The sequence below is a fragment of the Asterias rubens genome, chromosome 14 (genome assembly GCF_902459465.1).
Source record: "Asterias rubens chromosome 14, eAstRub1.3, whole genome shotgun sequence".
In the NCBI taxonomy this organism is placed as follows: Eukaryota; Metazoa; Echinodermata; class Asteroidea; order Forcipulatida; family Asteriidae; genus Asterias; species Asterias rubens.
Window position 1 is genome coordinate 9874022 of NC_047075.1, and position 11952 is coordinate 9885973.

Sequence of the window (11952 nt, forward strand, 5' to 3'; positions counted from 1 at the left end):
ACACCAAATGAAAAGAATACTGGTCTTTGACAATTACCAAAGGTGTTCAGCTGCGTGCTTAGCAGTTACTTAATGAAGATTAAAGTTGCAACTTGATGTACAACACGCACATGCAATACATGTATTTAGTATGAAATGTTAAAAAAAGCATATTTTTAATACATCAAACAATCACTGTACTTGACAAGCATTAAGTATATATGACAGAGTTGAATTAGTTGTGTCAATGCAAGGCGTTGAAGGTCAAACTGCTGAGTTTAACTGCATTGGGACTCCAGGGGTCGATTTCACAAAGCTAGGATATATACAAATTGCATGGATAGTCCTAAGTTAGGACGAGTAACTGGTCCTAACTCGAGATAAGACTAGTCCAAACTCTTTGTGAAATCGACCCCAGGACATTGCAGAAAAAAAATAAATAAAAATTTCCATCAATTACCGGTAATACACAAAAATTGTTCTGACTTATAGGCAGTGGACACTATTGGTAATTACTCAAAATAGTTATTAGCATAAAACCTTAATTGGTAACAAGTAATGGGGAGAGGTTGGCAGTATAAAACATCGTAAGAAACGGCTCCCTCTGAAGTGGAGTAGTTTTCGAGAAAGAAGTAAATTTTCCATGAATTTGATTTTGAGACCTCAGATTTAGAATTTGAGGTCTCAAAATCAAGCATCTAAAAGCACACAACTTTGTGTGACAAGGGTGTTTTTTTCTTTCATTACTATCTCGCAACTTCACTGACCAATTGAGCTCACATTTTCACAGGTTCGTTGTTTTATGCATATGTTGAGATTGACCAAGTGGAAAGACGGGTCTTTGACAATTACCAATAGAGAACGCTGGAAACACTGTGCCACATTTAAATTATTTCATTTGAATTGTTCACAATTTGTCTTCAAAGTGAGATCATCCTACAATGCTCTTGACCGCTAGGCCATGACAAGCAAAATAGACTGTGTAAATAACTTACGCAATTTGTGGCTTTCGATGATCAGATATTTTTTTGGTACGGGACTGCAGTTGAGGTTGCTCTCCATCCTCCAGGGTAGAAGCGAGGGTGGACTTCGGGGGATCGTTGCTGGAAGTTCTCTTTTCATCCAGTGTCGGTAGAATGCTACCCCTTCTCTCTCGAGTCTCAATGTACTCACTGTTATAATAAAATAAAAAAAATATTCCACAAAATATAATACTAAAATTATGATCTAGTTTCTTAAATTGTGCTTTATCTACATGTTTGGGCGTTTCAAAGTGCCACGTAAAAAAAGTAGGTCTCGTACTCTGAATGTAGTCCCAAACACCTTGCAGGAAATACTCAATGGTAAAGCGCCTTGAGTGTCACTAAGTGACGGATATGCGCGCTACATAAGAACGCACTATAATTATTATTATTGGGAAGGTGTGGAACAGTCTACCACATTCTATCAGAGCCATCCAGACAATAGAAACATTCAAATCAACCCTGAAGACCCATCTTTTTCAAAGACATTTCAGTAACACTCACTAGACATTGGAATTTGTTTTTTGCACTGCTGTAGAACAACCAAGGGGGAATATTTTTATTGGAGCAAGCGCCATGAGCACTTTTTGTGGATACCGGCGCTATGGAAGACGTCATTTTTATTTATTATTATTTATTATTAATATTTCAAGAGAGATTTTTATTTTAAAGTTGATGAATTATACATGTAAGACCAATTTCTATAATACCTTGTCAGAGTACCGCAAACCCCTTCTCTTTGGGTGCGTTCGTTTAGCTTCCCTGGGTCGACCCTGGTGTGTGGTGTTTTTTTTCCAGGACGAATGTGTGCAGATAATTACCTACGTTCGTCCTGGAAGTAAAAACCGCCAGTGGTTTGTGTAATATGATCCCATTGTGGTCTGCAGTTCGGCGGCAAGGCGGCGCACAAGGCTCAAGGAGGTAAATGACACTAGGTAAATAGCTAGAGTCTTTTGATGTTTTTTTTTTCAAAGAAACCCTGGTACTTCCGGATCAATTGTGGAATCTTGCGGTTGTTTCTGGGACTTTATATTTTTTTAAACAGCCCTTCTTGGTTGCAAGATGTCTCAATTAGGGAAGACATCAAGATACTTCATCAAAACCGCGATTTGCCGATAATTCACTTAACAAGAAATCAAGACAATTACCAATAGTGTCCATTGTCTTTAAAGGCACCGGACACTATTGGTAGTTGTCAAAGACCAGTCTTCTCACTTGGTGTATCAACATATATGCCCAAAATAACAAACCTGTGAAAATTTGAGCTTGATTGGTCGTCGAAGTTGCAAGACCTCCAAATCTAATTCTGAGATCTCAACATCAAATTCAAATATTTTAGGGGAAAATTACTTCTTTCTCGAAAGCTACGTTACTTCAGAGGGAGTCGTTTCTCACAGTTATTATACTATCAACAGCTTACCAAGTAAGTTTTTATGCTAACAACTATTTTGAGTAATTACCAACAGTGTCCAGTGCCTTTAAAGCCATTATACACTTTCGGTACAGAAAAAAAAATTAAAGTCCACAAATTAAGAAATAATTTACATGGTTTACAGAAGGTAATGGTGAAAGACTTCTCTTGAAATATTATTCAATGAAATGCTTTACTTTTTGAGAAAACATTAAAACAATATCAATTCTCGATAGCGAGAATTACGGATTTATTTAAAACACATGTCATGACACGGCGAAACGTGCGTAAACGAGGGTGGGTTTCCCGTTATTTTCTCCCGACTCTGATGACCGATTGAGCCTAAATTTTCACAGGTTTGTTATTTTATATATAAATTGTGATACACGAAGTGTGGGCCTTTGGACAATACTGTTTACCGAAAGTGTCCAATGGCTTTAAGCCACATCAGCCCATTATGACCACGGAGCACAGAAGCCAAGATCGAAAGTGTTTGATTTTTCCCGACGGAGGAAAACCCTCGTGGCACAGCAGAGAACCAACGCACAACTCAACTCCATATGTCCCTGGGCGGGAATCGAACCGGGGTCACCTTGGTGAGAGGCGAGCGCTTTACGCACAAGCCAACCGTGCCACCTTAACATCCAACATATCTGAACTGTCATGAAATGACTCACCCATTTGGACTAGCCTCGGACACTGAGGAAACCCTTGACGTTCTCCTGGTTGCAAGACTGAGTTCCTTAGCATTCTGCAGCCCCGTGATCAGACCTTCGAAATCATCCACGGAAATACTGGCAGGCACAGGCTCAAATCCACACTTCTGACCTAAAATTGACTGCATCAAAGAAAAGAATGTGTTTCAAATATTAAACAAAATGGAATAAACTGTTATTTTTCTTTAAAGGGTCTATGTAACTTTTGTAGGACAAAAAACACAATGTCCACAGATTTACACTAAACTTACACAGTTTGAAGATAATGATAGTATAAAGCTTCCTGTAAAATATTACGTGCTGAGGTGCTGTAGTTTTTGGGGAAATGAGTAAAACAATGTCATGAAAATAATTTTTGTCTCATGACACGAAAATTATTTTAATAATTTACAAACATATTTTCATGACACTGTTTTACTCATTTCTCAAAAACTACAGCACCTCAGTAAGTAATATTTGAAGGGAAGCTTTCCACTATCATTATCTTCAAACCCTGTAAGTTTAATGTAAATCTATTGGACATTTTGAAAAGGTACCAAATCCTTTAAAGACACACAGGACACCCGAGTATTCTCACTTGGTTTAGCCAGATATTAATGGAAGAAAACAAAACCTGGTCACACGAAGTGGTGTGCTTTCAGATGCTTGATTTCAGGACCTCAAAATCTAATTCTGAGGTCTCAAAATCAAATTCAAATATTTAAGTGGAAAATTGCTTCTTTCCTTTAAAACTACGTTACTTCAGCGGGAGCCGTTTCTCACAATGTTTTATAATATCAACAGCTCTCCATTGATTGTTATCAAGTAAGTTTTTAGGGTCAATTATTTTTAGTAATTACCTATAATGTCCAGTGCCTTTAACAATCATCCCCCATCAGACCTTTTCACACTGTATTTCTTATCCCCATCGAGTAGAGCCCTGGGGAGGCCCCTTGACTTTTTTAACCCCACAGTTACTCCGGCGCACTTTTACGCTTTCCCCATCCAAGTCCCTATTTCATAAGGTCCCGGCTGCATGTTCAAAGAATATCCCAAGATATTACAGCTTAACTACCCCGACTTGGAGCAGGGGTGGCTATTATCTGCGGTTGCCAGGGCAGACCAGGGTAATGCGACCATACTGTGCAAAAGGACAGTCGCTACTAAGTCCTTAAGTAGTGTGAACAGCCGTCGATTTCACCAAACTCTTCCTAACTTAAAAATTAATCTTAGGACTTAGGACGAGTTCCAACCCTGCACTGTAGCATGCAGACCTTAAGATTAAAGGAACACGTTGCCTGGGACCAGTCGAGTTGGTCTTTGAAAAGCGTTCGTAACCGTTTGTTATAAATTGCATGTGATTAGAAAGATATTTTAACAGTAGAATATAATGATCCACACAAGTATCACTCAAAATAGACCCTTCCCATGAAATATGTAAATTGCACATAGCCAAGCGCACTAACATTTTGGTTGGCAAAATTAGGGAACATCGCGCTGTTTTGTACACGGCTAATGGATGCGTGACGCAGACACGATTGCGCGTCTGCTTAGTGCACAACTCTATGGCGTTTGCCAACCAACAGGGTCTGTACGCATGCGTGAATGTAATTAGCATATTTCATGGGAAGGGTCCATTGCGTGGTTTTCCTTTTACCTCGTCGACATACACGGTCGGCCATTTTGACTCCCATAATTGGCTGACCGTGTTAGTTCGCAAAGTAAAAGGAAAACCACGCAATTTCGAGGCAAATGTTTGTGGATCATTGTATTCTACTTTCAAAACATCTTTCTAATCATTGCATTTTATGACAAAATGTTATAAACGCTTTTAAAAGACCAACTCGACCGATCCAAGGCAATGTGTTCCTTTAATCCTAACTCGAAATAGGAGTAATCCTAGCAGTTCGTGAAATCGGCTGCAGGGTAAGCTTGGGCGATATATCGCCGACAATAAATCGCGATATTCTATATAATCGCGATTAATTAAATTTGACATCATCAGTCTTCAAACTCCAAGTGAAAGTTGTAGAAGAGACAGTCATAGCATAAGAGAGGTGTTCTAATGACCTATTCTTCTGGTTTTACTCCAAACCCATGGGGTGCAATATATCGATATTTCGATTAAAACCAAATCCATCCGATATCGAAATCATTTCCAAATTAATATCGCGATATTCGATAATATCGTGATATCGCCCAAGCTTACTGCAGGGCTCACACAAAGTCCTTCTTACCACAAAATTGGGCCCCTTGGAGACCCTTTGGCACTCTTCAAGTTCTGATAAACAATGTTGAGCGTAAGTGTGGCTGTCGTTACTGAATTCTTTAATTCCCCAGTGCGGATCGCAGACCTGGAACTCATACCCGCGTTCCTTACAGTAGCTCTTGAGTCGAGGGTAGACTTTAGAAACCAGAGCAGTCCTCTCAGCTTCAAAATCTGAAAAGAAATATTCCATGCCACGGTTAGCCCTTAACTTGTTTCAGTGCATTTATTGTAAAGTGTTCCTGTTTTGATCGGCTGCATATTGCGCCACAGCACCTTGTCGACAATTACACGGTACAGTGTACTAGTACCACGTCAAAGAAAAGGGTGGATTTTTAGAATTATGTTTAATCTAATTGCTTGTTTTTACTTTGCTAACCTTTTTATTACTGGGTCAAATTTGTCATTGTTTAGCTCATCGTTCTATTGTAAGGCGCTTTTGATCATTTTTAAAGTATGGAAAAAATGTGCGGTAAAAATATCATTTCTGTTATTACTATTATTATAATAATAAAAACGTCCTACTTAAAAAAAGAAATAGCTCTGCATACCTTAAAAAAAAAACTTAACGCTTTGATACACCCATCGGGAGTGGATAAAGCGCGATATACGAACCCAGTATTATTATTTATGACTACAGGTGGAAAAAAAAGATTTCCAGCCTGATAGGCCTATTTGTACTAAAAGGTCCTACTTAAAAAAAAAAATAGCTCTGCATACCTTGAAAAAAAAACCTGAAGCTTTGATACACCCATCGGGAGTGGATAAAGCGCGATATACGAACCCAGTATTATTATTTATGACTACAGGTGGAAAAAAAGATTTCCAGCCTGATAGTCCTATTTGTACTTTATATAACTGACATACAGATCCTTGTCATTTGATTGGTGGAACTTACTTCACGTGACATTCACTATTACTCCCATCCGCACCGGCGATCAAAAAGACCTATTCGCCCATGGGGAATAGCATTTCCCATTCAACAGTTAGGATCATCCTTGTTCCCAATGTTTTTGAGCAGTACATCGCCGCCGCGCCGCTGCTAAAACAAAGGAGCACCTGTGCAAAAGGTTGTGATCAGATTTGTGCATTGTTGCCGCTACGCGGCGCTATATGATTTTTGGTTGTCAAACAAACAGATTTTTCATAATGTTATACTTTCAAAATACATCAAATGACAGTTATATCAAACAAATATTGAGTGGCTTTAATTTGTGGGATGGAAGGAATCGCTCTGTAAAATTTGGACTGTTCCATTTCACTCGGCTTTGCCTCGTGAAATGGAACAGTCCAAATTTTACCTTGCGATTATATTCCTCCCATTCCACTCTGAGCCACGCAATATTTGTATAATAGTTATTTAATGGGGGGGATGTTGTCATGATCAAAGCAAACCTGTGGCTGCACATTCTCATGCAATTACGAACTCTCACTCAAATACAGCATGCATTCCTGCTCTCCATAGCTATGATATTCACAGAGGAAGTGCATGCAGTAACTGGGTGAGAGCTCATCCATTATAAGGTTTATTGCGATTAAGAACTGCAATGCGTTATGGGTAGGCAGATGGGGCATTTGCTATCGGCGGTGTATGTTGTCATGCACGACGTGCGCACGCATGGCCTACATCTTTGTGTGGGTTCAACAGCGCCCTCTCTTGATATTTTGCTATTCGCGATAAACCTTATGTAAAGCCACAACAGGCCTGCTTTCGCAATTATGGTAAACATGAGCCACTTGTGTATTTCTACCCCTGAACTTCGCTCGGCCCCAGCGGCCAGTCTATCCAGGACCGCTGGGATGGGCTAATCGCTTGCACAGATTCTTGTTCAGGAAGTACGTCATGCACACAGTACATAGAAATATGGTGCAATGTGAGTGTGATGCATGATGGGACTGCGCATTATTAAACCAATGACATTACATGATACGTTTGCCCATCCCAGCGCCTTTGGTTAAAGCAATGCGCTGGGGACGAGCGAATGGCCTGCTTTGATCATGGCGTCACAGCCCCTTTAACAATTCAAAAATACCTGAGAAAGTTGAAGATATGAAGATTCTTATGATCTTTTTCTCCATTGGAAACTCAGCGTCAAAATAGCCCATCATAAGACGATTGATGCATTCATCTTCTTCGCAATCAACCGTCATCCTATCATGAGGTAAGGGGTATTGACTCGGAACGGGACTAACTTCTTCCCTCGGAGGGATACAACCATCCGTGTCATCAAGAGGTAAAGTGGTTTCATCAGCCGCATCACTGAGTATCAAACCTTTAGATCCGTCCCCAGAATCCAATTTCAACTTCTCCGATCCTTCATCAGATATTGACGTTTCGTCCGGTTGCGAAATTGCTTTGGAGTCCTTTCCAATCACTGGTAACCTTACATCCTCATCTATTGATAGTGCCGACGCCGGCCGGTGGGTACCAGCACTCACGGTGCTCCCGATTCTAGGCAAATGCGTCAGACTCTGAGCGCTGTCGTAGGAACCATCGTGACTGTCACCGCTTCCAGTGGATTTCAGCGATTTTAGACTCAGAGCAGGGGAGCCACTCCTATAGCCCTTTTGGTTGGCATCTACAGTCCTGGGTGCCAGTGCTTTTGTAGCTTCTACCTTAGTGGGAGTGTTCTCCCCCGTTTTCGATGCAGCATCTATGTTAGTTTTGCTTTCAGTGAGTGGTGGCATTCTACCATCGCCTTGAGCCCAGCCTTCGCTAATCTTCACCTCTGGACCTCTGCTTCCGCCCCGTACCCTGTTAGGTAGAACTCCTTGAGCGCTAACTTGTCTCAATGGTGACAACTCACGACCTTCGACTGCCTCCTCACTTGACTTTAGACCTTCTGGACTGTCTGGTCTCACACGACTTTGCCGACCTCCATAGTCTGTGTACCTGGAAAACATATTGTGTCTTCCATACTTCTGTAAAACAATTTGAAAAAAAAAGAAATTGTTAGGTAGGATCATACAGTACAATCATATAAACGGACACCAACCCTCACAAGTTTGAAAAATCTTTCTTTATCCGATCTGCAGTGGTTGTCACTGAGTGGCCTTATAAATAGTAAAGGGGGGCACCAAGGCCAACCAGGGGCTATAGGCAATGGCCTTTTCAGCCTTTAGTGTAACTCCAGGCCTGTGAGGTTGATGAGTACATTGTACATGTAGGTATTCAAACGGGGACCTATAACAAAGAGAAAAATATAAAGTTTGCGTTTCGGGAAAGGTCCACAGTTGTGAAAAACGTGTACAAAACCAATGGGAGCTGTTGCAAAAAAAGGTCCACGGTTGCAGGCATATATATATACAAGCTTGGGGTAGTGTGTTTTTACCGCATTTGGAGGCACTTGGAATGAAGGGTCGTCCAGCGATTCTTCATAGCTGTGTGATAGAGCATCATCTGGGATTGATCCTTGGAGAAGACGCTGTCGTAACTGCTTCTGTTTAAAGATTAAAACATACAAAGGTAAGCTTTTAAAGGGAAGGTACACGTTTGGTAGTCAAAACAAATATTAACTTAAAAACTGACTTGGTAACGAGCATTGGGGAGCAGTTGGTATTGTTGGAAACGACTCCCTCTGAAGTAATGTAGTTTTTGAGAAAGAGGTAGAAAGACTTCTAGCTAGAAGTCTTTTATTCCTATCTGAAAGCACACAAATTCGTCCGACAAGGGTGTTTTTTCTTTCATAATTTTCTCGCAACTCTGATGACGAATTGAGCTTAATTTTTCACAGGCTTGTTATTTTATGCTTATGATATGATACACCAAGTGAGGACACTGGTCTTTGACAATTACCAAACGTGTACCGTCCCTTTAAGGCAAAGTTTACTTTGGTTTTGGGATTGTTTTAGACCCTAGATAGACCATGTGAACATTGTTTACAATAAGTGTGACCTTGTACATTCTTTGGCTCGCCTGGCAGGCAAGATACTGCACTGGTCATAAGGGAAAGTTGGCATTTTGGGTCATAATTTCCACATAAATCCAAGAGCTATGAAAGTTAAAGCTGGACAAGTTTTAAGATGTGCCCCCTTTCATCATATCAAAAGTTGATAAGAATTTGACAGTGTAATCTCCATAGTATAAGATTGTATGTTTTCTTCCATTGAGCTGTGTAAATACCATGCCTGCAGGAAGTCCAGGCTCTGTGGCTCTTTTGTAAACATGTGACGTCACAGGTCACATCGTCTATATAATGTCCCCAAAAAATGTAATAGAAAAATTTTGTCCAACAGATTAAGCCAGAAATATTGCTCAAATCGCATCACAGAGCATCTAGAATGAAAACAAAATATTGGGCCCATCGTCGGGCTCCGAACACCATGACAAATAGCAACATGCTTCCTGCTCGTTCAGTCCTTCTACAAACCACCTACTAATATTTTTTAACCTGCTAGTTCAAAAGCTGTGGACAACCCAAATTACAGTAAAAATTACAATTTATACAAAATAGTTAAAACTATTTTTGTCTGTAAACTAATTTTGTAAAAATTTCAATTTTTACTGTAATTTGGTCATTGGCCGCAAAAGTAAAAAACAATATTTAAACCAAACTATTTAAACTATCTTACTTGGGACAATAGCAATTACCCATACACTGATGTGTGTTAGCACTGTATACTCAGTACTTTCCCAAGTCATGTGAAAAACTATCACAGGCGTGTTACTCGGGTGGGATTCAAACCCACGACCCTTGCAATCCAACTAGACTACCACGGTTGCCCGGTAGCTAGAGGCAGTTTGAATCCTATGTTTTGGCAGCGGGTACCGCAACGATATAATAGATGTTAAATTTGCATCGGGGATAAAGAATATTAATTTTGGTTTTACCCATACACCGATGTGTGTTAGCACTGTATACTCAGTACTTACCCGAGTCCTGTGAAAAAAATATCACAGGCATGTTACTCGGGTGGGATTCGAACCCACGACCCTTGCAATTCTAGAGCAGTGTCTTACCAACTAGACAACCGAGGTTGCCCAGCAGCTAGGCAGTTTGAATCCTATGTTTTGGCAGCGGGTACCGCACTGATAATAGAATACATTATTTGAGTGAGGTTTTTGGGGTGGGCAATCCCTTTGAATATAGTGCTCCCCACCTCTGGAACAAACTCCCCCCTCATATTAGGAGCGCTGGCAGCCTCGATATTTTTAAATCTGACCTTAAGACTTATCTTTTTAAAAAAGCTTTTTACTGATTGTGCATATAAATATATTGTTCCTTTACTAGTTTGTTTTGGTCTGTCTTAATGTTTTGCAATTTTAACTCTTCGGATTGTCCTGTAAGCATGGTAAGGTTCTTGTATTTTCAGTTTGTTTGGATTGCTGTATATTTTCCTGTTGTAAAATGTTATATTTTTATAATTATTTTGTTATGCGCTTGTGTACATTTTATGGAATGGGCGCAATATAAATGAATAAATTATTTATTATTACCTACCCTGAGATAGGAGACGATAACTTTGCTGTTTCTTGTACTGATCCGTCTGTCTGTGCCTCGGAGATGCCCATGGTCTTCAAGCTGCCAAAAAATATTTGAAATTTGTTTAAAGCCATTATACACTTTCGGTAAACAGTATTGTCCAAGTCCCACACTTCATGTATCACAACTTATATATAAAATAACAATCCTGTGGAAATTTAGGCTCAATCGGACATCAGAGTCGGGAGAAAATAACGGGAAAACCCACTCCTGTTTTCGCGCGTTTCGCCATGTCATGACATGTGTTTATAACAAATCCGTAATTCTCGTTTTTTACTGTTTTCTCAAAAGAAAAGCATTTCATGGACTAATATTTCAAGAGAAGTCTTTCACCATTATCTTCTGTAAACCCTGTAAAAAAAAATTTTTTCTGTACCGAAAGGGTCCAATGGCTTTAAAGGGTCTATGTAACTTTTGTAGGACAAAAAACACAATGTCCACAGATTTACACTAAACTTACACAGTTTGAAGATAATGATAGTAGAAAGCTTCCCTGAAAATATTACAGGCCGAGGTGCTGTAGTTTTGGGGAAAATGAGTAAAACAATGTCATGAAAATAATTTTCATCTCATGAGACGAAAATTATTTTAATCATTTACAAATGTATTTTCATGACATTGTTTTACTCATTTCTCAAAAACTACATCACCTCAGTAAGTAATATTTCAAGGGAAGCTTTCCACTATCATTATCTTCAAACCCTGTAAGTTTAATGTAAATCTATGGACATTTTGAAAAAGTACCCAAATCCTTTAATTAGTGTACTTATGGCACAAGCGGCTATTGTTCAGGCCTGAAATTACACGAAGTCCACGTCCTCCGTGGCCATGCCCTCAGGACAGTTGCCCCCGATCTTGGCCTTGGTGCCCTTCAAAAGTTTCCCTTTTTAAGATGTTTCCAATGGAATTCCCACTTTTCAAATCGAATGCCCTTGCCCTTTCCATTTCCAGGCCTGATGATTTTTTTAACCCATTGTCACATTAGGCCGAGTAAAAAAAAAACATGTTTCACGTCCGGGTTTTTCAAAAAAAGGAGGAAGAGGGGCTTTTTGTTTTTCATTTGTTATTTCAAGATGGCCGCCATTCTTTGTTAAAA

At 39.7% G+C, this 11952-nt stretch overlaps 1 protein-coding gene across 2 annotated transcripts in view; it reads right to left on the reverse strand.

Annotated features, from left to right (window-relative positions):
* Positions 1 to 11952, reverse strand: part of LOC117299286 (NACHT domain- and WD repeat-containing protein 1-like) — a 57056-nt gene that overhangs the window by 27481 nt on the left and 17623 nt on the right. For both annotated transcript variants that reach the window (XM_033782774.1, XM_033782775.1), the window contains exons 3-8: positions 10815 to 10895; positions 8706 to 8813; positions 7407 to 8295; positions 5345 to 5547; positions 3090 to 3250; positions 975 to 1151 (exon numbers count right to left, since the gene is read on the reverse strand). In XM_033782774.1, the coding sequence (XP_033638665.1) occupies positions 975 to 1151; positions 3090 to 3250; positions 5345 to 5547; positions 7407 to 8295; positions 8706 to 8813; positions 10815 to 10895 (1619 nt within the window). The remainder of the gene's footprint in view (positions 1 to 974; positions 1152 to 3089; positions 3251 to 5344; positions 5548 to 7406; positions 8296 to 8705; positions 8814 to 10814; positions 10896 to 11952) is intronic.